The 27384-nt window shown below is 40.5% G+C and overlaps 1 protein-coding gene across 1 annotated transcript; it reads left to right on the forward strand.

The window, feature by feature from the left end:
• On the forward strand, positions 1-24856 carry DIRAS3 (DIRAS family GTPase 3; the record flags this gene model as incomplete). The annotated part of the gene is made up of 2 exons (XM_082864790.1): positions 1-235; positions 24099-24856. Exons 1-2 carry the CDS (start codon positions 190-192, stop codon positions 24854-24856), a joined length of 804 nt encoding a protein of 267 aa, XP_082720916.1. The 5' UTR covers positions 1-189.
• Between the last annotated feature and the right edge of the window lie 2528 nt (positions 24857-27384).

Genomic DNA, 27384 nt, shown 5'->3' on the forward strand with positions numbered 1-27384 from the left:
TTGGGAGTTCACTCCATTCCAGTATGATGCGGAAGATAAAAGAGAAAGAGAGAGAGTGAGATGGGCCTGGAAGTGTCATCCCTGACTTTCATCCGTAACCTTTCTGTCCACCTGGAACTCAGTTGCATGCTGCCAGCTAATAGAATGGAGGCCGGGAATGGAGTCCAGCTGTGGGCCTAGGAAGAAGAGATGGCTTTGGTGAGCATCCTGCCAGTCTCTGCTACTGTTAACTACGGTATTGGTCCAAATCCTGTCTATTCTGCCTCCAAAAGTTTTCCATTTTTTTTTTTTAAATTTTCTCCTCCTATTCTTTTTTTTAACATCTTTATTGGAGTATAATTGCTTTACAATGGTGTGTTAGTTTTCTGCTATATAACCAAGTAAATCAGTTATATATATACATATGTCCTCATATCTCTTTCTTCTTACATCTCCCTCCCTCCCACAGTCCCTATCCCACCCCTCTAGGTGGTCACAAATCACCGAGCTGATCTCCCTGTGCTATGTGGCTGCTTCCCACTAGCTATCTACTTTATGTTTGGTAGTGTATATATGTCCATGCCACTCTCTCACTTTGTCCCAGCTTACCCTTCCCCCTCGCCGTGTCCTCAAGTCCATTCTCTAGTAGGTCTGTATCTTTATTCCCATCTTGCCCCTAGGTTCTTCATGACCTTTTTTTTTTTTTTAGATTCCATTTATATGTTTTAGCATACGGTATTTGTTTTTCTCTTTCTGACTTACTTCACTCTGTACGACAGCCTCTATGTCCATCTACCTCACTACAAATAACTCAATTTTATTTCTTTTTATGGCTGAGTAATATTCCACTGTATATATGTACGACATCTTCTTTATCCATTCATCTGCTGATGGGCACTTAGGTTGCTTCCATGTCCTGTCTATTGTAAATAGAGCTGCAATGAACATTTTGATACATGACACTTTTTGAATTATGGTTTTCTCGGGTATATGCCCAGTAGTGGGATTGGTGGGTCGTATGGTAATTCCTTTTTTAGATTTTTAAGGAACCTCCATACTGTTCTTCATGATGGCTGTATCAGTTTACATTCCACCAACAGCGCAAGAGGGTTCCCTTTTCTCCACACCCTCTCCAGCATTCATTGTTTGTAATTTTTTTTTTTTTTTTTGCGCGGGCCTCTCACCATCATGGCCTCTCCTGCTGCAGAGCACAGGCTCCAGACACGCAGGCTCAGCAGCCGTGGCCCATGGGCCCAGCCGCTCCGCGGCATGTGGAATCTTCCCAGACCGGGACACGAACCCGCGTCCCCTGCATTGGCAGGCGGATTCCCAACCACTGCACCACCAGGGAAGCCCTGTTTGTAAATTTTTTCTTGATGGCCATTCTGACCAGTGTGAGATGATATCTCATTGTAGTTTTGATTTGCATTTCTCTAACGATTAATGATGTTGAGCATTCTTTCATGTGTTTGTTGGCAATCTGTATATCTTCTTTTGGATAAATGACTATTTAGGTCTTCTGCCCATTTTTCGTTGGGTTGTTTGTTTGTTTGATATTGAGCTGCACGAGCTGCTTGTAAATTTTGGAGATTAATCCTTTGTCAGTTGCTTCATTTGCAAATATTTTCTCCCATTCTGAGGGTTGTCTTTTCATCTTGTTTATGGTTTCCTTTACTGTGCAAAAGCTTTTAAGTTTCATTAGGTCCCATTTGTTTATTTTTGTTTTTATTTCCATTTTTCTAGGAGGTGGGGCAAAAAGGATCTTGCTGTGATTTATGTCATAGAGTGTTCTGCCTGTGCTTTTCCTCTAAGAGTTTGATAGTTTCTGGCCTTACATTTAGGTCTTTAATCCATTTTGAGTTTATTTTTGTGTATGGTGTTAGGGAGTGTTCTAATTTCATTCTTTTACATGTAGCTGTCCAGTTTTCCCAGCACCACTTATTGAAGAGGCTGTCTTTTCTCCACTGTATATTCTTGCTTCCTTTATCAAAGAAAAGGTGACCATATGTGGGTGGGTTTACCTCTGGACTTTCTATCCTGTTCCATTGATCGATATTTCTGTTTTTGTGCCAGTACCATACTGTCTTGATTACTGTAGCTTTGTAGTATAGTCTGAAGTCAGGGAGCCTGATTCCTTCAGCTCTGTTTTTCTTTCTCAAGATTGCTTTGGCTATTTGGGGTCTTTTGTGTTTCCATACAAAATGTGAAATTTTTTGTTCTAGTTCTGTGAAAAATGCCAGTGATAGTTTGATAGGGATTGCATTAAATCTGTAGATTGCTTTGGGTAGTATAGTCATTTTCACAATGTTGATTCTTCCAATCCAAGAACATGGTATATCTCTCCATCTATTTGTATCATCTTTAATTTCTTTCAACAGTGTCTTATAATTTTCTGTATAATGGTCTTCTGTCTCCTTAAGTAGGTTTATTCCTAGATATTTTATTCTTTTTGTTGCAATGGTAAATGGGAGTGTTTCCTTAATTTAAGATTTTTCATCATTAGTGTATAGGAATGCAAGAGATTTCTGTGCATTAATTTTGTATCCTGCTACTTTACCAAATTCATTGATTAGCTCTAGTTGTTTTCTGGTAGCATCTTTAGGATCCTCTATGTACAGTATCATGTCATCTGCAAACAGTGACAGCTTTACTTCTTCTTTTCCGATTGGATTCCTTTTATTTCTTTTTCTTCTCTGATTGCTGTGGCTAAAACTTCCAAAACTATGTGGAATAATAGTGGTAAGAGTGGGCAACCTTGTCTTGTTCCTGATCTTAATGGAAGTGGTTTTATTTTTTCACCATTGAGGACGATGTTGGCTGTGAGTTTGTCATATACGGCCTTCATTATGTTGAGAAAAATTCCCTCTCTGCCTACTTTCTGAAGGGTTTTTATAATAAATGGGTGTTGAATTTTCTTGAAAGCTTTCTCTGCATCTATTGAGATGATCATATGGTTTTTCTCCTTCAATTTGTTAATATGGTGTATCACATGGATTCATTTGCTTATATTGAAGAATCCTTGCATTCCTGGAATAAACCCCAATTGATTATGGTGTATGATCCTTTTAATGTGCTGTTGGATTCTGTTTGCTAGTATTTTGTTGAGTATTTCTGCATCTATGCTCATCAGTGATATTGGCCTGTAGTTTTCTTTCTTTGTGATATCTTTTTCTGGTTTTGGTATCAGGGTGATGGTGGCCTCGTAGAATGAGTTTGGGAGTGTTCCTCCCTCTGCTATATTTTGGAAGAGTTTGAGAAGGATAGGTGTTAGCTCTTCTCTAAATGTTTGATAGAATTTGCCTGTGAAGCCATCTGGTCCTGGGCTTTTGTTTGTTGGAAGATTTTAAATCACAGTTTCAATTTCAGTGCTTGAGATTGGTCTGTTCATATTTTCTCTTTCTTCCTGATTCGGTCTTTGTAGGTTGTGCATTTCTAAGAATTTGTCCATTTCTTCCAGGTTGTCCATTTTATTGGCATAGAGTTGCTTGTAGAAATCTCTCATGATCTTTTTTATTTCTGCAGTGTCAGTTGTTAGTTCTCCTTTTTCATTTCTAATTCTGTTGATTTGAGTCTTCTCCCTTTTTTTCTTGTTGAGTCTGGCTAATGCTTTATCTATTTGTTTATCTTCTCAAAGAACAAGCTTTTAGTTTTATTGATCTTTGCCATCATTTCCTTCATTACTTTTTCATTTATTTCTGATCTGATCTTTATAATTTCTTTCCTTCTGCTAACTTTGAGGTTTTTTTGTTCTTTCTCTAATTGCTTTAGGTGCAAGGTTAGGTTGTTTATTCGAGATGTTTCCTGTTTCTTAAGGTAGGATTGTATTGCTATAAACTTCCCTCTTAGAACTGCTTTTGCTGCATCCCATAGGTTTTGGGTCATCGTGTCTCCATTGTCATTTGTTTCTAGGTATTTTTTGATTTCCTGTTTGATTTCTTCAGTGATCTCTTAGTTATTAAGTAGTGTATTGTGTAGCCTCCATGTGTTTCTATTTTTTACAGAATTTTTCCTGTAATTGATATCTAGTCTCATAGCAATGTGGTCAGAAAAGATACTTGATGTGATTTCAATTTTCTTAAATTTACCAAGGCTTGATTTGTGACCCAAGATATGATCATCCTGGAGAATGTTCCATGAGCACTTGAGAAAAATGTGTATTCTGTTGTTTGGATGGAATGTCCTATAAATATCAATTAAGTCCATCTTGTTTAATGTATCATTTAAAGCTTGTATTTGCTTATTTCTTTTCGTTGTGGATGATCTGTCCATTGGTGAAAGTGGGGTGTAAAAGTCCCCTACTACGATTGTGTTACTGTCAATTTCCCCTTTTATGGCTGTTATTATTTGCCTTATTTGTTGAGGTGCTCCTATGTTGCGTGCATAAATATTTACAATTGTTATAACTTCTTCTTGGATTGATCCCTTGGTAATTATATAGTGTCCTTCTTTGTCTCTTGTAATAGTCTTTATTTCACAGTCTTATTTTGTCTTATATGAGACTTGCCACTCCAGCTTTCTTTTGACTTCCATTTTCATGGAATATCTTTTTCCATCCCCTCACTTTCAGTCTGTATGTGTCCCTAGGTCTGAAGTGGGTCTCTTGTAGACAGCATATAGATGGGTCTTGTTTTTTTATCCATTCAGCCAGGCTGTGTCTTTTGGTGGGAGCATTTAATCCATTTACATTTAAGGTAATTATCAATATGTATGTTCCTATTCCCATTTTCTTAATTGTTTTGGGTTTGTTATTGTAGGTCTTTTCCTTCTCTTGTGCTTCCTGCCTAGAGAAGTTCCTTTAGCATTTGTTGTAAAGCTGCTTTGGTGGTGCTGAATTCTCTTAGCTTTTGCTTGTCTGTGAAGGTTTTAATTTCTCCATGAAATATGAATGAGATCCTTGCTGGGTAGAGTAATTTTGGTTGTAGGTTTTGCTCCTTTATTACTTTAAATATGTCCTGCCAGTCCCTTCTGGCTTTCAGAGTTTCTGCTGAAAGATCAGCTGTTAACCTGATGGGATTCCCTTGTGTGTTATTTGTTGTTTTTCCCTTGCTGCTTTTAATATTTTTTCTTTGTATTTAATTTTTGATAGTTTGATTAATGTGTGTCTTACCATGTTTCTCCTTGGACTTATCCTGTATGGGACTCTCTGTGCTTCCTGGACTTGATTAACTATTTCCTTTCCCATATTAGGGTAGTTTTCAACTATAATCTCTTCAAATATTTTCTCAGTCCCTTTCCTTTTCTCTTCTTCTTCTGGGACCCCTATAATTTGAATGTTGGTGTGTTCAATGTTGTCCCAGAAGTCTCTGAGACTGTCCTCAATTCTTTTCATTCTTTTTTCTGCTCTGCAGTAGTTATTTCCACTATTTTATCTTCCAGGTTACTTATCTATTCTTCTGCCTCAGTTATTCTGCTATTGATCCCTTGTAGAGAATTTTAAATTTCATTTATTGTGTTGTTCTTCACTGTTTGTTTGCTCTTTAGTTCTTCTAGGTACTTGTGAAACGTTTCTTGCATTTTGTCTATTCTGTTTCCAAGATTTTGGATCATCTTTACTATCATTCTGAATTCTTTTTCAGGTAGACTGCCTATTTCCTCTTCATTCTTTAGGTCTGGTGGGCTTTTGCCTTCCTCCTTCATCTGCTGTGTGTTTCTCTGTCTTCTCATTTTGCTTAACTTACTGTGTTTGGGGTCTCCTTTTCACAGCCTGCAGGTTCGTAGTTTCCTTTGTTTTTGGTGTCTGTCCCCAGAGGCTAAGGTTGGTTCAGTGAGTTGTGTAGGTTTCCTGGTGTAGGGGACTAGTGCCTGTGTTTTGGTGGATGAGGCTGGACCTTTTCTTTCGTGTGGGTAGGTCCATGTCTGGTGGTGTGTTTTGGGTTGTCTGTGGCCTTATGATTTTATGCAGCCTCTCTGCTAATGGATGGGGTTGTGTTCCTGTCTTACTAGTTGTTTGGCATAGGGTGTCCAGCACTGTAGTTTGCTGGTCATTGAGTGAAGCTGGGTGTTGGTGTTGAGATGGAGATCTCTGGGAGATTTTCGCCGTTTGATATTACGCGGAGCTGGGAGGTCTCCTGTGGACCACTGTCCTGAACTTGGCTTTCACACGTCAGAGGCATAGGCCTGACGCCTGGCTGGAGCACCAAGAGCCTTTCATCCACATGGCTTAGAATAAAAGGGAGAAAAAAAAGAAAGAAAGAAAGAAAGAAGAAGATAAAATAAAGTTATTAAAATAAAAAATAATTATTAAGAAAAACAATTTTTAAAGTAATACAAAAAACCCCCCAAAAAACAGACAGACAGAACCCTAGGACAAGTGATAAAAGAAAAGCTATACAGACAAAATCACACACAGAAGCATACACATACACACTCACAAAAAGAGGAAAAGGGAAAAATATATATATATCTTTGCCCCCAAAGTCCACCTCCTCAATTTGGTCATTTTGTATTCAGGTATTCCACAGATGCAGGGTACATCAAGTTGATTGTGGAGATTTAATCTGCTGCTCCCGAGGCTGCTGGGAGAAATTTCCCTTTCTCTTCTTTGTTAGCACAGCTCCTGGGATTCAGCTTTGGATTTGGCCCCACCTCTGTGTGTAAGTCGCCTGAGGGCGTCTGTTCTTCGCTCAGACAGGATGGGGTTAAAGGAGCCGCTGATTCGGGGGCTCTGGCTCACTCAGGCCGGGAGGAGGAACGGGTACGGATGCGATGTGAGCCTGCTGTGGCAGAGGCCGGCGGGACGTTGCACCAGCCTGAGGCGCGCCCTGCGTTCTCCCGGGGAAGTTGTCCCTGGATCACGGGACACTGGCAGTGGCGGGCTGCACAGGCTCCCCAGAAGAGGGGTATGGATAATGACCTGTGGTCGCACACAGACTTTTTGGTGGCGGCAGCAGCAGCCTTAGCGTCTCCTGCCCGTCTCTGGGGTCCGTGCTTTTAGTCTCTGGAGCTCCTTTAAGCAGCGCTCTTAATCCCTTCTCCTTGCACACCAGGAAACAAAGAGGGAAGAAAAAGTCTCTTGCTTCTTCGGCAGCTCCAGACTTTTCCCCCGACTCCCTCCCAGCTAGCCGTGGCGCACTAGCCCCCTTCAGGCTGTGTTCACCCAGCTGACCCCAGTCCTCTCCCTGTGCACCAACTGAAGCCCAAGCCTCAGCTCCCAGACCCCGCCTGCCCCGGCGGGTGAGCAGACAAGCCTCTCGGGCTGGTGAGTGCCGGTCGGCACTGATCCTCTGTGCAGGAATCTCTCCACTTTGCCCTCCGTACCCCTGTTGCTGCGCTCTCCTCTGTGGCTCCAAAGCTTCCCCCGTCTCCGCCTGCGAAGGAAGGGGCTTCCTTGTGTGTGGAAACCTTTCCTGCTTCACAGCTCCCTCCCACTGGTGCAGGTCCCGTCCCTATTCTTTTGTCTCTGTTTTTTCTTTTTTCTTTTGCCCTACCCAGGTACATGGGGAGTTTCTTGCCTTTTGGGAAGTCTGAGGTCTTCTGCCAGCATTCAGTAGGTGTTCTCTAGGAGTTGTTCCACATGTAGATGTATTTCTGATGTATTTGTGGGGAGGAAGGTGATCTCTGCTTCTTACTCTTCCGCCATCTTGAAGCTCCTCTCCTTTTTTTAAGAAAATTTAGTTAGTTCATTTATTTTTGTCTGCATTGGGTCTTTGTTGCAGTGCATGGGCTTTCTCTAATTGCAGCAAACGGGGGTTACTCTTCGTTGCAGTACGTGGGCTTCTCATTGCGGTGGCTTCTCTTGTGGAGCACGGGCTCTAGGCGCTCAGGCTTCAGTAGTTGTGACATGTGGGCTCAGTAGTTGTGGGTCACAGGCTTAGTTGCTCCATGGCATGTGGTACCTTCCCGGACCAGGGCTTGAACCTGTGTCCCCTGCATTGGCAGGCGGATTCTTAACCATTGCACCACCAGGGAAGCCCTTATAACTGCTGTTTTTCTCTAAGTTTTTATCCTTCCAGTTTCCTTTAAACAGTTGCCAGTTACTTTTCCAAAACTCAGACATGATCATATTACTCTCCTTACCCCAAAATCTCAATGTCCCCCACACCTATGCTCATAGAATAAGGTGCAAACTCTTTAGCCTAGTATAAAAGTTCTGCCCATCCTGTGTGCTCAGATATTAGCTCTCCATTTCCTATGTCTTGTCCTTTCCTTTTTCGTGTTAGTGCACGTGATGTTCCTTCAGCCGCCTCTATCTCTTAAAACCATACTCACATGTCCTACCCTTCATGAAACTGTCCTCAAGTTGCCTGGTTGAAATTGTTCTTTTTTCCAATATTCTCATAGTCCTTTGTTAATCTCTGCATTTGATTCCTACATTATTTCTATGATATGTTACAGTATTCTCACCTTATGTGGCCAAGGACAAATGTACATTAGCAAAGAGCAGAACCAATTGGAAAGTTACACATATTCACATCTCCATATTGTACAGGAAAACAAAAGTAACATTCTTGTGAGTCTTGTCAATTTAAAGCTTTATCAAATCAGATTCTTCATGCAATCTTCATGAGTCAGAAGGAAATAGCTCTCCCACAGTTGGTACAGGGGAAGGGAAACCTCTTCTTGCTCTTTTCTGAGAATCCTTTTGCTAATTGTAAAGACTTCATTTTTAAGACCAGCCTCTGGAATTTCATTAATTAGTCTTAACATTTAAAAGCAGGCTTATAAGTATAGGATGGAAAGGGAGAAAAAGAAGAATAACTTTACAGTGAATAAACCTGACAGTCACCACCTCAACCAGGTGATCAAGGATAACGTCAACAGTGATGAGTCATGTTGATGGTGTATCCCTTGATGTGGTATGATGGGAATGATACTGTACCTCTGTGGTCCTCCTCCCAAAACATTACCCCAGTCTAATTATGAGAAAAACATCAGACAAACCCCACTTGAGAGACTTCAAAATATCTGACCAATAATCCTCAAAACTATCAAGGTCATCAAAAACAGGGGAAGTCTGAGAAACTCACAACCAAGAGGAAACTAAGGAGATAACTAAATGTAATGTGGTAAACTGGCTGGGATCCTGAGACACAGAAAGGACATTAGGAAAGAAAATGAGGCTATCTTAATAAAAAATGAACTTGAGTTAATAATCATGTATCAATATCAGTTCATTTATTGTGACAAATGTACCATACAAATGTAAGATGTTTATAATAGGGGAGGGCTTCCCTGGTGGCACAGTGGTTGGGAGTCCGCCTGCCGATGTGGGGGACACAGGTTCGTGCCCCGGTCCAGGAGGATCCCACATGCCGTGGAGCGGCTGGGCCCGTGAGCCATGGCCGCTGAGCCTGCGCGTCTGGAGCCTGTGCTCTGCAACGGGAGAGGCCACAACAGTGAGAGGCCCGCGTACTGCAAAAAAAAAAATAATAAAAAATAATAATAATAGGGGAAACTGGCTGTGGGGTATATGGGAACTCTCTTTACTATCTTTGTGATAATTCTGTGAATCTAAAACAGTTATAATATTTTAAAATTCTTTTAAAAATTCAGTCTTGCCGAATTCAACTGGCAGAAACATGATTTTGTTTGAAAACAGTGAAAGAAGGAGTATATACCATTGTGTTCTACAAAAAAAAAATGCAGAGTCCTGATGAAATAACACAATGGGGTGAAAACTTATTTCTCTTTATGGACTTGTACAAAGAATGCTTTTGTTTAGGCAATGAGTATTTTGCAGTGGAAACATTGTGCACATGGAAAAAATCAAAGGGGAATATGCTGCAAAACTAAACTTTTTAACTTAAAAGGGGCATAAAATGTGCTTCTTGTTTTTAATGGGGAAAATTATTTTCATTCTTTAATAATTAGTCCTCTCTTTGTAGGCAGCTCTTTCCTGCTACTTTAATAGAACTTAGTGGCACAGAGAGAATTGGGAGCAGGGGCAAGGGAGGTGTTGCAACTTTCTAGCTGTGTAAACTTGGGCAGATTACTCACCTAGGAAATGAGGTAATTAAACCACAGATTATTTCTAGGAGGGATTCCAATTCAACTACTATTTCATCCATAGATGCTTTCTTGGCTCTGTGCCCTTTTGGCATCATTCTTCCGTCCGTCTTTTCCCCAATAGCCTCTTGTCCCTTCAAGGTTCTCTCCAGACAGCATGTTCTCTAAAGCTTTTCCTCAGATTTCAGATTTAAATAAAGACTAGAAGAGCATTAGAGATGGAATAAATAAAAGTAAAATAAGTTTTTTAATTAATTGATCTAATAGATAACTTCAAAGTGATAATAGTAACAATGCATTAGGTGATTATAGCATATGGATGAGTGAAAGGAGTGACATAAATTTATAAGGGATGAGAGGGATTAATTGGGAATATTATAGGTCACCTGCCTTTCATTTGAAGTGTTATTTGAAAGTGGACTTAAATTTGTTATAAATGTATATTATAAATTGATATGCTAAGAGGAGAGAAAATGGAATTATATAAAATGCTCAGTTAAAACCAGAGAAGGAAGAAAAAGAGGGAAAAAATAAAGTACAATGAATATAAAACAGCTACAAACATGGTAGATATTAAACCAAATATACTGATAATCACATTAAATATGAATTGTCTAAATATACCAATTAAAATACAGAGACTGTTAGAGTAGATAAAGAAGATCCAACCTTCTCTCTCTCTCTCTATATATATATATATATGTTTACAAGAAATCCATTTTAAATATAAAGACACAGATAGGTTAAAAGTAAAGGGATGGAGAAAGATATTCTATAGTAACACTAATCAAGAGAAAGCTGAAACAGCTATATTAATTTCAGACAAATTAGACTGCAGAACAAGGGAAATCATCAGGGATAAAGAAGGTCATTACATAATGATAAAGGAGTCAATTCTCCAAGAAAACATAGCAATCCTTAATGTGTGTGTACCTAACAACAGAACATCAAAACATGCAAGGCAAAAACTAATAGAACAGCAAGGAGAAATAGACAAATCCATTATTACGGATTTGGAGACTTGAATACCCCTTCAGTAATTAATAGATCCAGCAGGCAAAAACTGAGTAATAACACAGTTGAACTGACACAGCACCATTAATCAACTAGACTTAATTGACATTTATAAAATACTTTATCCAACAATAGCAGAATACACAGATACCATGCCATGTTGATCACTATAGCTTTACAGTAAGTCTTGAAGTTGGGTAATTGCAGTCCTTCAACTTTGTTATTCTTCTTCAGTATTGTGTTGGCTATTTAGTTTTGTTTTCTGTTTGTTTGTTTTGCCTTTCCATATAATCTTTAGTTTGTTTGATATCCACAAAATGGCTGCTCAGATTTTAATTTGGATCATATTGCATCTATAAATCAAGTTGGGCAGAATTGACAACTTAACAATATTGAGTCTTCTAATCCATGAACACAGAATATCTCTTCATTTATTTAGATCTTTTTGACTTTTTTCATTAGAGATTTTTATTTCTATGCATATAGATCTTATATATATTTAGATAGATTTATACCTAAGTATTTCAAGGTTTTTGATGCTAATGTAAATGGTACTGTGTTAGTAATTTCAAGTTCCAGTGTTCATTGTTGGTATGAAGGAAAGCAATTGATTTTGTACATTTACCTTGTATCGTGTGACCTTGCTGTAGTCATTTACCCATTTCAAGTGGGTTTTTTATTTTGTCAGTTCTTTGGGATTTTGTACATAGACAGTCATGTAACCCTCAAACAAAGACAGTTTTATTTCTTCCTTTCCAACCTGTACACCTTTTATTTTTTTTAATATTTAGCCCTATTGTCCCCGTAAGTGGGAATAGCTAACATTTACTGAGTGATTACTATGTCCAGACACTGTCCCAAGCATTTTATATGTATTTACTCATGAAATACTCATTATTTACTCACAAGAACTCTATAGAGTAGGATACCACTATTATCCCAATGTTACAGATGAAGATAGAGAAGTTAAGAAAATTGCCTAATACATTGAAATATCCCAAGAATGTCAACACTTTGGTATTAAAATTTTCTCTCTTGAATCTGGGAGAAGCACAGAAATCCATTGCAAACCATGGTTTCCAGTTCTTGTTCCAGGAAATATAATCATGAAATCTGTCTAACCACCGATAATCATATTAAATATGAATTGTCTAAATATACCAATTTAAATACAGAGACAGAGTAAAGAAGATCCAACTATATATATATATATATATATATATATATATATATATATATATATATATTTACAAGAAATCCATTTTAAATATAGTGGATTTATATCCATCTTTCCCTGGAGTTCTATTCAATAGTTCCAACTGAGTACTAGAAATAGTCTCCTGTGTGTCCCACAGGCATCTCCACTTCAACGTATTCAAAATCATACTCAAAATTTTCTCCTCCAGTTTTGCTTTTCCTCTTGTGTTTCTTTTTTCTTGTTTTTATCTCTTCTTTCCTTTTACCTTTTGACCCCCCTTCACTCATTCTGTTAGGTCAGAGATGGGATGATGGATTAAGCAAGGTGCTAACGTAGTTTCAAGCTTTCTTCTGTATCAGAATCACCTGAGGGCCTTGTTAAAAATGCAGACCCCCAGGTGTCACCCATAGAGTCTCATTCTGTAGATGTGGGTTGTGTATTTTTTTTTAATTGAAAAAAAATCGTGTAGCATCATGTAAGTTGGGTTGAGTATTTTTAACAAGCATCCCAGTTGATGCCAATTCAGGTGATCCTAGAACCACAGGTTGAAAAGCACTCCAGGGCTCAGATGAAGGCATCAGCCTTGGATGGAGAAAAGAGAAAATGCTGCAGGATATGTGTGGGCTAGGGGCTGCTGGAGTTTTATCTGGTGTCCTCCTTTCTTTATGAGGTAGGAGCTAGTGTCTCTATGAACAAGGAGCTGTTTAAAGCATCAGGGTGCTAGGAGAAAGCAGTCAGGCTGGGAATAGGAGTCATAGGAATGGGAGAAGGTCGTTGCAGGGTTAAAGGAAGAGAGTCTGAAGCAACACTGATCTTGGAAATGAAAACTGTAAAGAAGATACTATTTTTTGGTGAAAGATAGGGAACACACTGCCATTAGTTGTCTACAGAGCTTAAAAGAGGGGAAGAACCCAGAAAGAAATGGAAAGAAAACAGATTCCCCAAATTATGATTGTGAGGGTCCTAAACATCACCACCTGTCTCTGCTAGAGAGGCAGCATGGTGTGAAATACACAAGTCCGAGAGGTAGCCAGAATTCCTAGCCTCTGCCATGCAGTTAATCTCTCTGTGCCTAGTCTCCTCATTTGTAAAATGGAGACAGTATTAGTTCCACTTCATGGACTCATAATATAAGTTCCAAATGAATAAACACATGTAATATATTAGGCTCATAGCAAAGACTCAAATGGATGTTAGCTTATTCACATTCCACAAGCAATACCCTGCTTGAATTTTACACACATAAGTCAATTAATCTTACTTCAAACAGGGGTACTTTTGACCCCTTTTTACAGATGAAGAAACTGAATATAAAAGGAAAACAAGTTATTTGTCTAAGTCCAAACAAGCGGAATATGAGCAAACAGGAACTGGAGACCAGGTCTCCAAACTCCAGCTGCATTTTGAGTGTCTACTTGTTGCCAGGTATTGAGGAAGGTGCTTTTAACATGTCAGCACTTGCCATGTATTTCCCTATTATCAGTTGAGGATATTAAGGATAGAATTAAAGGCCAAATTATAAACAGGTGGTGGAACCACAGCTGGAGAGAAGCCAGCTGGCTCAAGAGCTGTGAACTCCTACAGTGACTTCTACCCCTCTTAATGGAATCTACATCGCCCCACACCATCCTGGTCACCTCTGAGAGCTACATGCCGGTGCTTACTAACATCTGTGAGGGAATCAGAGATAAATGAATCTCAGTTTCATCTGAGAAAAGCTCATAGCTTTGTGGAGAGTATAAAACAAGTATATACAAAGCTATAATACAAGGTAAAAGGTGCGTGGGAATTCAGAGGGAGGGATTCCCTCCAGCTGGATGTGCCATTTGGAGGTGAACCTGGAAGGAGGGCAGGATTGGGGCATGTGGATGAGGGGATGGGGTTGGAAGATGAACTGAGTGGAGAAGCAGACACAGGAACTCCCAAGAATATCCAGTTATTAAGCCAGTGTGTGTAGACTTGCGGAAGGTAAGATTTGAAAGGGAATCTGGGATCTGTTTGTAGGGAGCTGGAAATTTGAAGATAAATAGTTTGAACTTTGATTCTGTAGGCAACAGGGAGCCACAAGAGATGTGTTGTTTTTGGCTTTTTTGCAAATGTCTCTTAAAATTAATGATTTTACTTGGGGATAACTGAAGACTGACATGCAGTTGTAAGCAATAATACAGAGAGAGTCTGAGTAACTTAGTCTCCCTCGATGGTAATATCTTGCAAGACTGTAGTCAATATCACAACCAGGATGTTAACATTGATACAATCCACTGCTCTTATTCAGATTTCCCCTGTTTTACTTGTACTCATCTGTGTATGCATTTAATGCTATGGAATTTTATCAAATGTATAGGTTTGCATATCTACAACCACAGTCAAGATACAGGACAGTTCCATCACCATGAGAATCTCTCCTGTTGCCCTTTTACAAGTATACCCACCTTCCTTCCATGCCCCTTCCCTCATCTCTAAGCCCTATTACTAGCACCGTTTCTATAATTTTATTTCAAGAATGTTTCATAAATGGAATCATAGAGTATACAACCTTTGGTGACTGGCTTTTTTTCACTCACCATAACTCTCTTGAGATTCATTCAAACTGTAGCCTGTATCAATAATTCTCTCTCTCTCGCTCTCTCTATCTTTTTTTTTTTTTTTTTTTGGAGCAGTGTTCCATGATATGGATGTACCATAGTTTAACCATTCACCTGCCAAAGGATGGCTGGGTTGTTTTCAGTATCTTACTACTATGATTTAAGCTGCTGTAAATATTTGTGTACAAAATTCACACATAAAGTTGTGTGCATTTTGTGTGAACATAAGTTTTCATTTCTCTGGGATAAATACCCAAGAGTTCTGGGTATGTATGTTTAGTAGTAGTAGGTATGTACGCTGGGTTGTATGTTTAGTTGCATCATTAATTTTATAACAAATGAATATATATATATAACTAATGTATATATATCATACATATTCTTTTCCAGATTCTTTTCTATTATAGGTTATTACAAGATATTCAATATAGTTTCCTGTGCTATACAGTAGGTCCTTGTTTATCTACTTTATATGTAGTAGTGTGTACCTGTTAATTCCAAATTCCCAATTTATCCCTCCCTCCCCTTCCCCCTTTGGAAACCATAAGTTTGTTTTCTATGTCTGTGAGTCTATTTCTGTTTTATAAATAAATACATCTGTATCAATTTTTTTTTAAGATTCCACATATAAGCGATATCATATGACATTTGTTTTTCTCTGTCTGACTTACTTCACTTAGTATGATAATCTCCAGGTCCATCCATGTTGCTGCAAATGACATTATTTCATTCTTTTTAATGGCTGAATAATATTCCACGGTCTCATTGTGCTTTTAATTTGCATTCCTCTAGTGGCTTATGATGTTAAAAAACTTTTCATATGGTTATTTGTTCTTTGTATATCTTCTTCAGTGAAATGTCTATTCATGTCTTTTGCCCATTTTCTAATTGGACTTTATTATTGAGTTTTGATAGCTCTATATTTCTGACATCCTAGTCATTTGCCAGAAATGTGGCCTGCAAGTATAGCTCCCAGTGTACTCCTTCTCTTTCCATTAGTTTTACAAGGTCTTCCACAGAATAAAAGGTTTTAATTTTCCTTTTATTTATCAAATTTTCCTTTAATGGACTGTGCTAATGGCATCAAGTCTAAAAACTCTTTCCTTAGACTTAAATCCTGAAGATATTCTTTTCAAAAAAACAATTTTGTATTTTTACATCTTATGCTTAAGTCCATTTCCATTTTAAGATAATTTTTATATAAGGTGTGAGATTTAAGTTGACTTTTTTGTTTGCTTATTTGTTTTTGTCTATGGATATCCAATTGCTCTAGCACCATTTGTTGAAAAGACAACAACAATCCTTCCTGCATTGAATTGCTTTTGCACCTTTATCGAAAATCAGTTGGTTGTATTTGTGTAGGCCTACTCCTGGGTTCTCTGTTCTGTTCCATTGATCTATATGTCTATTCCTTCACCAATATGACACTTCCATGATTATTGTAGCTATATTGTAAGCCTTAATATCAAGAAGAGTGATTCTTTTCACTTTATTCCTCTTTTTTCAAGAGTGTTAGCTATTCTAGATACTATGCCTTTTCATATAAATTTTAGGATGAACTTGTTTATGTCTACAATTTCCTTGCTGGGATTTTGACAAGAATTTCATCAAACCTGTAGATCAGTTTGGAGAGAACTGACATCTTTACTAAGTTGTCTCCTAATCCATGAATACATCTATTTAGGTCTTCTTTGATTTCTATTATTAGCATTTTATAATTTTCAGCATTCAGACTATTTATGTGTTTTGTAAATTATACACAAAGTATTAACTTTTCTATAGAGTGTAAATAATACTGTGTTTTTTAAATTCTGGTTTCCATGTATTCTGTTTTACTATGTAAAATCAACCTACCTATGTCATTGAATGTGAAGTGAATTTCTTCTTACTTCAAACACCATACAGTTGGCTTGTGTTTCTTTTGTTTGTTTTATCCACCCTGCCAATCTGCCTTTTTTGTTGTTGTTTTTTTTTTTTTTTTTTTGCAGTACGCGGGCCTCTCACTGTTGTGGCCTCTCCCATTGCGGAGCACAGGCTCCGGACACGCAGGCTCAGCGACCATGGCTCACGGGGCCCAGCCACTCCGCGGCATGTGGGATCTTCCCGGACCGGGGCACGAACCCGTGTCCCCTGCATGGGCAGGCGGACTCTCAACCACTGCACCACCAGGGAAGCCCCAATCTGCCTTTTTAATTGGTGTATTTACACCATTTACATTTAAGGTGATTCTTGATATATATGAACTTAAGTATGCAATTTTATTATTTGTTTCCTGGTTTTCCTCTGTTTCTCTTTTATCATCTTCCTGTGGGTTACTGGAATGTTTTATAGGACTTTATTTTGATTTATTTTTAGTGTGTTTGAGTATATCTCTTTGTATAGAAAATTATTGCTTTGGGTATTACAATATGCATATATGACATCATAATCTATTACCATTTGAGTGAAGTATGAAAACCTTACTTCTATTCAGGTCCCTTTGCCTTCCCCAATTTTTAATATCATTGCCATGAGTATCAGGTGTTATAATTTTTGTTTTGATCATCATGATTGTAAAAACTTATCAGAAGAAGGATTGTCTATCATATTTACCCCTACTTTTTCTTTTACCTATCTTGATATTCTACTTTCCTTTATGAAGTTCTAAATTATCTTTTCCTTTCTGTTTATAAAACTTCCTTTAGCCACTCTTTAAGGGTAGGTTTGTTAGCAACAGATTTTCTTAGTTTTTCTCATCTGAACATGTCTTTTTTCATGAAGGACCATTTTTGGATATAGAGTTTGCAGTTGACAGTTCTTTTCTTTCAGCACTTGAAAAATGTCATGCCATTTCCTTTGGCATCTGTGGTTTCAGATGAGATATCTGCCATCATCTGAAATAATGTTCCTCTGACAGGTAATATATTATTTATTTCTAGCTGCTTTCAAGAATTTTTCTTTGTGTTCAGTTTTCAGAATTCAATTATGTGTCTTGGCATGGATTTCCTTGGAATTATCCTGGTGGGGTTTGCTCAGCTTCTTGGAACTGTAACTTTGTGTCTTTCACCAAATTTGGGAGATTTTCAGCTGTAATTTCTTCCCATACTCATTTAGACTTTTTTTCCTCTCCTTATGGGACTCTGATGATACAAATATTGGGATTTTGGTTACTGTACCACAGGTCCTTGAGACTCTGTTTATTTTTTTCCCCAGTCTATTTTCTCTCTATTGTTTATATTGAGTAAATTTTATTTTTTATCCTCCCTCAAGTTCACTGATTCATCCAATGTCATCTCCATTATACTATCAAGACCATTCAGAAAGTTTAAAAAATTTCTATTATTGTATTTTTCAGTTCCATAATTTCCATTTAGATCCTTTTTATACATTTTATTTCTTTGCTGAACTTTTTTTTAAATTTTATTTTATATTGGAGTATAGTTGATTAACAATGTTGTGATAGTTTCAGGTTTACAGCAAAGTGACTCAATTATACATATACATGTATCTATTCTTTTTCAAATTCTTTTCCCATTTAAGTTATTACAGAGTATTGAGCAGAGTTCCCTATGCTATACAGTAGGTCCTTATTGGTTGTCTATTTTATTTTTTATTTTTAAAAATATTTATTTATTTTAGGCTGTGTCGGGTCTCCGTTGCTGCACGCGGAGTTTCTCTAGTTGCAGAGAGCAGGGACTACTCTTTGTTGCGGTATGTGGGCTTCTCATTGCAGTGGCTTCTCTTGTTGTGGAGTGCAGGCACTAGGTGCACAGGCTTCAGTAGTTGTGGCATGCAGGCTCAGTAGTTGTGGCTCATGGGCTCTAGAGTGCAGGCTCAGTAGTTGTGGCGCACGGGCTTAGTTGTTCCATGGAAGTGGGATCTTCCTGGACAAGGGATCGAACCCATGTCCCCTGCATTGGCAGGCGGATTCTTAACCACTGTGCCACCAGGGAAGTGCCTGGTTGTCTATTTTAAATATAGCAGTGTGTACATGTCAATCCCAAACTCTCAGTCTATCCCTCCCCACCCCACCCTTCCCCTCAGTAACCATAAGTTCATTCTCTAAGTCTGTGAGTCTGTTTCTGTTTTGTAAATAAGTTCATTTAGTATCATTTTTTTTAAGATTCCACATATAAGCAATATCATATGATATTTGTCTTTCTCTGTCTGACTTACTTCACTTAGTATGATAATCTCCAGGTCCATCCACAGTGCTGCAAATGGCATTCTTTCTTTCTTTTTAATGGCTGAATAATAGTCCATTGTATATATGTAGCATATCTTCCTTATCCATTCATCTGTTGATGGACATTTAGGTTACTTCCATGTCTTGGCTACTGTAAACAGCGCTGCAATGAACACTGGAGTGCATGTATCCTTTCAAACTATGTTTTTCTCCAGATATAAGCCCCGTAGTGGGATTGCTGGATCATACGCTAGCTCTATTTTTAGTTTCTTAAGGAACCTCCATACTGTTCTTCATAGTGGCTGTACCAATTTACATTCCCACCAACAGTGTAGGAGGGTTCCCTTTTCTCCACACCCTCTCCAGCATTTACTGTTTGTAGACTTTTTGATGATGGCCAATCTGACTGGTGTGAGGTGATATCTCATTGTAGTTTTGATTTGCATTTCTCTAATTAATTAGCGATGTTGAGCATCTTTTCATGTGCCTCTTGGCCATCTGTATGTCTTCTTTGGAGAAACGTCTATTTAGGTCTTTGCTGAATGTTTTTATTTTTTATTTGTTTCAAGAAAATTTGTAAGTGCCTGTTGAAGTATTCTTATGATGGCTGCTTTAAAGTCTTTGTCAGATAATTCCAACATCTGTTTCATCTCAGTGTTAGTTTCAATTAATTGTCTTTTCTCCCTGATATATCTCCAAACTCTGGATCCTAACTAGCCAATATTTGCTCCAGAACTCTGGTCTGGCCCTTTCCTTTTTTTTTAATTAATTAATTTTTTTTTTTTTTTTTTTTGCCGTACGCGGGCCTCTCACTGTTGTGGCCCCTCCCGTCATGGAGCACAGGCTCTGGACGCACAGGCCCAGCGGCCATGGCTCACGGGCCCAGCCGCTCCGCGGCACGTGGGATCCTCCCGGACCGGGGCACAAACCCGCGTCCCCTGCATCTGCAGGCGGACTGTCAACCACTGCACCACCAGGGAAGCCCTTAAATTAATTTTTATTGGAGTATAGTTGCTTTACAATGTAGTGTTAGTTTCTGCTGTATGGCAAAGTGCATCACTTATACATGTAGCAAGGGGGAAGGGGGGGTGGGATATACTGGAAGATTGAGATTGACATATATATACTACTACATATAAAATAGATAACTAATGAGAACCTACTGTAAAGCACAGGGAACTCTACTCAGTGGCCCATTCCTTGGACACTTCTGGCCCACCACAGTGCTGGTTCCCTGGGCTAGGGCTCTTAAGGTAAGATATTTTATACTGGCTTTTGAGGTGCAAGATTTGGTTTGGATGTAGAAGCTATGGTTTCAAATTTTCATCATTCCTTGTGAATTCTATTTATAATCTCTTAATTTCATCTCTCTGGCATTTGAAGGATTTAGCTTTGTAATATATATTTCCACACCCTCTAGTTTTTTTTTTTTTTTTGTGGTACGCGGGCCTCTCACTGTTGTGGCCTCTCCTGTTGCGGAGCACAGGCTCTGGACGCGCAGGCTCAGCGGCCATGGCTCACGGGCCCAGCCGCTCCGCGGCATGTGGGACCCTCCCGGACCAGGGTGCGAACCCGCATCCCCTGCATGAGCAGGCGGACTCTCAACCACTGCGCCACCAGGGAAGCCCCCTCCTAGCTTTTTCCTTCTTCTTCTTCCTCCTCCTCCACCTTCTGCTTCTCATCTTCTTTTTGGGCATTTCTTTGTTTTAAATGTCTTGCCTCCAGAGGCATCTTCATTTATCTTCCATATCAGTGTTTTCAGGAGCTCTTTCCTTTTTTTTTATGTTTAAAACATGTATTTTTTAGTTTTTAGTTGTTTTCTTTTTACTGTAAAAAACAAATGTGCATTATAAAAATTGGAAAAATCTAAAAAGCGGTGGAGAAAAAGACACCCGTACCCCTCAAGGAACAGTTATTTTCAAACAGAAGACGAGGCTGAGGGAGAGAAGAGTAAGCTTGGTCAGGAGTCGGGGCATGACGTAGACTCTGAGGTTCAGTTTCCTCATCACCAAAATGAAGGGCTTGGCTAGATGATCCTCAGGCTACTTTCAATGTTATGAATGACTTAGTGATGGGACATGACTGTCTTCAAATGGCTGAAAGGATATAAAGTTATCCAAGGGAGCAGATTGATCAATGCAGTTCCAGACTCCAGAAGATGAAACTAGAATCAGTGGGTGGAGAGACAGGTAAACTAAGGAAACTTCACTGATAATTAGAACTACACCCCAATATAGAGGACAACTTGTCAAGCACCAAGTAGCCTGCTCTGGGATAAACCGATGCCTGTCAGTTTCAGTTTCCAGAGCCTCTTTTCTAGTCTTTCTCATTTCTAAAGACTTTGTAGTTGCCCTAATTTCAACAGACAGAGTGATTCTTGTGGTTTAGGAGGAATGTGAAAAGATTTCATTAATGCTTAGAATTCTCACCCTACTTCCCCCCGACCCAAGTTCTTCTATCAACTTATTTACCTCCAAACCTGCTATGTTTTCCAGACTGAAATCTGCTCTTCTTTGGATTAAATAAAAAGATCATTGCCACTTCCAAAAAGCCACTCTTAAAATACTCAAAGACTACAGGATTATGTGTATACAGACTTCTGTATTACTATGTGAAGGTCAAAGCTGTCATTTATGTTACCTATTGCATTCTATATGCCTTCTAATTAGTCTTCAGGCAGTAGCTCCTTAAATCCTCCCCACAATTCTTTCTCACAGGTATCAGTTCCCCTTCTACAGAAAAGTAATTTCTCCAGGACCCCGCAGCTCAAAGGCATATTAAGATGTACTCAAAAGAAGGAAAAGGGAAAAAACCCACAAACATTCTAAATCTAGTTTTCTGCCTCTAAAACGTGTGCTCTTGATCTCTACCTAACACGCATGAGCTTTTGGGTAAGAAAGAAAAGCTATAAACATGTTTTCACTAGTGAGTAAAATATAGTGTATCAGGGCTTCCCTGGTGGTGCAGTGGTTGAGAGTCTGCCTGCCGATGGGGACACGGGTTCGTGTCCCTGTCCGGGAAGATCCCACATGCCGCGGAGCGGCTGGGCCCGTGAGCCATGGCCTCTGAGCCTGCGTGTCCGGAGCCTGTGCTCCGCAACGGGAGAGGCCACAACAGTGAGAGGCCCGCATACCGCAAAAAAAATAAAATAAAATAAAAAATAAATAAATAAATAAATAAATAAATAAATAAATATATATATAGTGTATCAGCTTAATGACACAGAATGATAATACCAGAAAAAGAACAAGACTTGGAGTGAGGAGAACTAGGTTTGGGCCTAGGTTTGTCATTTATGAGCCCTGTAGCCTTGAACAAGTAATTTTACCTGCTGCATTCGTTTTCTTTTCGTTTGCTGTGTAACAAACTACCACAAATTTTGTGGCTTAAAACGACTCCCAACCACAGAACCCACAATTCTGTAAGTCGGAAGTCTGGATGGGCTCCACTGGATTCTCTGCTTAATTAAGGCTAAAATCAAAGTGTTGGCGGTCTGATCTTATGCGCAGTTTGCAGAGAAGAATCCGCTTTCAAGTTCATTTAGGTTGTTGGGAAAATCTGGTTGCTAGCGCTGCGGTCCGTGTTTTCTTATTGGCTGTCAGCCAGGGGTCGCTCTCTGCTCCTAGAAGGCTGCCCACATTCCAGTCTCGAGTCTCTTGTGAGGATTTTGTGATGATGACTAAATGAGACGTATTGTACACAGAGTGATGATGGATGTGATAGCTGCTTAATGTCGCTGGGTGTAGAGGATACCCCTCAACCCTTAAACACAGCACATGTCTATACAACAGGAAATCCTACCGGGGGCAGGTTCCGAAGTCTCTTGTAACAGAAGAGACTTCTGTTGGTCTTCCCCTACAAAGACAGAAACTGGGTTTTGCGCCGGACAAATGTTTACTAAGTGAAGTGGATGAGATGCGGTGAAGTGTCTGGCACCAGTAGTGGGAAGAATTCTAACTGGCCATTCCACAGTGAAAAGAAGGTGGCGAGGCTTGGGAAAGGCTAACCCCGCAGGGGGCAAAAGCACAGAAGTGGTGAGGAATGCAGTAGGTGAGAAATGCCTGCATCGCCAGCGCTGTAAGCAGAGCCCCCTCAATGGGCGGGCACCTGTGAACTCAGGACCGCCTCCCACCCCCGCCCCTGTCCGGGCTGTGGGTACCCGTGTGGGGGACGCCGGGGGGACTGCGTGGGGGGTGCGTCTGGGCTCGGTCAGCCCCTCATAGCCCAATCCCCCCTCCGTGAGCCATGCAAGTGGAGTCTCCCAGTCTGCGCCCCCTGGCTCTGGCTAACCAGCCTCAGTCCCCCCGTTGGAGCATTTCGCCCCGAGCTTCCGAGCGCACTGGTTGCCAGCTGCAGCTCGGAGCTTGGTTACGCAATTACTTGCCGCCGCTGCGACCGCGGCCAAAGCCCACCCCGGCAAGGAGTGAATTTGCCGCGAGGTTCCCGCCTCGGAAAGAGGTAAAAGCTATCTTCCGCCTTTTTTTTTCGGGCACATGAATGCGCGGCATAGCGGGCGAACCAGCCTGGGTTATCGTGGGGGTGGAAACCGGTGGGTGCGTTGTCAGGGAAGCGGGTACCTGGGGACAGTTGCTGCAGGTAAGGGGTCTGTTAGCTTCACGAATCCTGGACTCTGTGGGCTCCCTTGGCGCCCCTCGCTGCCCCCGTGACCACACCCTGGATCGCGATGTCTGCAGCAACCTAACCTTGCCCGCAGTAATCGATCCATGTCAGAGACGCGCACAATTTTTCATACCGAAGGAGAGAAGACAACGAGGGCTTATTTGGGGAGAAAATGTTTGGTAACATAGCTCAGACGTGCGTGTTTTAAGGGTTGGCAAGTTGTCCGTAATTGCGGCCTTCTGTAGAGTGGAGTAGTGTGGCGTGAAAAATAAAAATGGGTGCATAGCCACCGCGAAAGTAACAGTAAGGTATCATTGGAAGAGGTGCGGGGCGAGACTGCCCTCCTCCCCGCCCGCATTGCCTTCCGTAGGTGCGTGGGGTTGGTGGCTGGCTCGCCGCAGAGAAGGGAGGAGGGAAGTGGGAGGAGGGTGGGGTTAGGGAGCGAGATGAGGCAGACACCCCTCCCACCTCCCCCCGTACCCCCGCCCCCAGTCCCCAGGGAGCGGCGGGCCAGGCAGGCGCTGCGACAAAACACCATTCCGGGTTAGACTCCCATCGCTCACTCTTCCTCTCTTTCTCTCTTCCTGCCTAGGCATCCCTCACTGCTGGCCAAGTGCCAGAGAAGGTGTGCACGCATCTCCCCGCCAAAACCCAACCATGGGCAACTCCTGCTTTGGCCTCAAGGAACGGCTGATGAAGCGGCTGCGGCCTCTGCCTACCGTGATCGTCATCCGTACCTGCCTGCCCCAGAGGAGGAGCAGAGATTTCCGCGTGGTGGTGCTCGGCTCGGCCGGCGTGGGCAAGAGCGCGCTGGTACAGAGGTGGGTGCGCGGCAACTTCCGTGAGGCGTACCTGCCGACCATCGAAGATACCTACCGCCAGGCGCTGGGCTGCAGCCACAAGGCGGGCGCACTGCACATCACCGACACCACCGGCGGCCGCCGCTACCGGGGCCTGCAGCGCCTCGCCATTGCCAGGGGTCACGCCTTCATCCTGGTCTACTCCGTCACCAAGAAGCAAACCCTGGAGGAGCTGAAGCCCCTCTTTGAGCTGATCCGTCAACTCAAAGGCAACAACCCGCAAAAGTGCCCCATCATCCTGGTGGGCAACAAGTGCGATGAGAGCCCCCGGGAGGTGAGCGAGAAGGAAGGTGCTGCCTACGCGTCGGAGTGGAATTGCGCCTTCTTGGAGACCTCCGCCAAGATGAATATCAATGTGCAGGAGCTGTTCCAGATGCTGATAAACTTCGAGAAGAAGCCTGCCGCCGCCGCCGGCGCCCAGCCTCCCCAGAAGAAATCCCAGATCCCCAAGACCGCCGAGAAGCTGCTGGGCAAGTGCATCATCATGTGAACCCTGAGCCTTAAGGAGCCCGACCCTCTTCTCCTTCAGTGTGCTGAAAACATGGACCAACCCCATTGTGCTGTGTCACCTGTACACGACTGACTTTTGTGCTGTGGTTTGGGTTGTAACAATTAGATGTCAATAAATGTCCCTTGTGAGTTAGTAACTTTTCTTTTCCCCAGGCAAGAGAACTCGAATTGTTAAAATATGGACATTGGAGGAGGAGAGGAAAAAGGAACAGGATGCATTTTAAAGGATGGGACTTGGACGGACTTTAGAGATTAATGTTTAAAAAAGAGAATGGAAATAGCAAAATGAATTGAAAGATGTCACTGCCCTTCTTGTAATCCTATTATTGTGTATTATTCTTAAACATTTCGAGTCCTGTAAATGTCTGATCATATCTTCCCATTGTGTATTTAATTGTTAAGAGATGTTTTTGCAACAAAATCTCTGACAGATGACTGTGAGACAGATACTAAACATCATAAATAAATGAATGTTCTATAGTTGAGCGTTGAGGGTGGGAGCAGAGAAAATTGTGATAGTGGAACTTGCTTACTAAATATGTACCAATTGTTTCCTAAGTCATTTAAAAATGTTTGAGTATTCTACACTGCAGTTTAAAAAAATTGTAACAGTTCCGTGACTTAATAAAGCTTTTCCTGCATGCAATCAGCTGTAATAATTTCTTTTTCACTGAACAGCAACAAAAATCACCCATTGCATTACCCATTACCCATTGCCAGTCACATCTGGAGAAGATTTCTAATAAGAATTTTTCACACTGATGCCCCTGCCCTCTTGAAATTAGCCAGTTGGGGGTGGGGCTGGTTCTTGGGTCCCTGCAATGCAGAGCTGGTTTCTATCCATCACCTTTCCTGGACTGACATCCAGAAGAACTCCAGGCATCTTTGAAGAGGGCGCTTGCTCATTCTGCTGCTGTCTTGGAGGTAGGTGGTGAAAAGCAAACCTTGGCCTTTGGCTGCCTCAAAAGTCTTTCCTCAACAAGCATTGGATATAGGGAATGGGGAGTGGGATGGAAGGTAAGGGGAGAAACAGGTGGGATTTGAAATCTGAGAAACTTCTCCTTAAGAGAGTTTTTTAAAGACTCCTATTTGAACATAATTTTTTGAGTGAGGGAATCCATATCTATACATGTTCTTGTTTTCAAGTGTTTTTTGTTTTTGTTTTTTTTTTTTCAGTTAAGGGAAGAGGAGAGGCTTTTAGTCTGGTGGGTTTTTTCCCCCATAAAATATCCCTTATTGGATAAGTATTTATTGAACAACTTAAATGTGTTTTTAAAAAATGGCTTCTTATAACTTGATTTTTAGGGGAGAAGTACATCGTTGAGAAGGAATCATAAACATCTGTCTCATAGTAGTAGAGTCAGAGTTTTGAGCTTAGAAAATTCATTTGGTGGATCCTTTTAAATAGTTATTTAAAAATTTTCCTGTTCATTTTCAAAGCAATTATTCTCAACCACTAGAAAATACCTAAATAGTTCTTCCATATTGCTTTTTAATGTAGTCTATTTAAAAAAAAAATTTCTTAGCTAACATCCCAAATGGAGTAATTCCATTTCTAAAAGAAAACACTCTATCTTGGCTATTTTCCAGGTGAATTTTCCTTGAAAAAATATATGCATTCATTGTTGTTCTTTGTCGATGAGCAAAGGGATTACTAAGTGGCAAATACTACCCTTTAGAAAGGGGAAGGAGGAGATTTAATGTGGCAAGTAATGCTTAGTAAAAAATATTTTTAAATTATAGCAAATATATATACAGTCTATCTACGTGCCAGTGTTTCTACATTACATTAGAGCAAATATTTATATACTCTTTCTACATGTCAATGTTCTACATTATATTATTTAACCCTCACAACAATCCAATGAAGCAGATACTGTTATGCCCATTTGGCAGACAGATAAATGTTACAAAACCAGTAAGTGAGAGAGCCAACATTTAAAGCCAGGTGTTCTGCTCCAGAGTCAGTGCTCTTAACCACCATGATGTACCTCCCTTCTAAGATGACTAGTCCAAGGACAAGTGAATTGACTTTTCTGTTCTCTATTTGTGCTATACAGATGTGGAAAAGGAAGCTTTCTCAGAGCCTCCCTAGAATCCAGAAGGGAGGCAAAGAAGCAAATTGACAATTACAAAATGCACAGGATGGTTTAGAAACAGGGAAGAGAGCATTTTATATGGGGTGTTGGAAAATTTTCCCTGAAGGCATTACATGGTTGGAATCTTTTATGCCTAGAGACTTAGGGCTCTCCCAAACATAATTACAAGCAAGAAAGAAGCTTTACATTATTACTGCTTGGATCAGGGAAGATATAAACCATTCTAACCATTCTTCGAGCTAATAGTGTTATTCAAAGGAGCTGGAACCTATAGCTTCTATTTTTGCACTATACAGTATAGTAGCCTCTAGCCTTACGTAACTTCTGCACTTGAAATATGGCTAGACCGAAGTGAGATGTATTGTAAATATATCACATTATTACAAAAAGAACGAAGGTAGAATATCTC

This window comes from Leucopleurus acutus, assembly GCF_964270905.1.
Source record: "Leucopleurus acutus genome assembly, chromosome: 2".
Taxonomy (NCBI): Eukaryota; Metazoa; Chordata; class Mammalia; order Artiodactyla; family Delphinidae; genus Leucopleurus; species Leucopleurus acutus.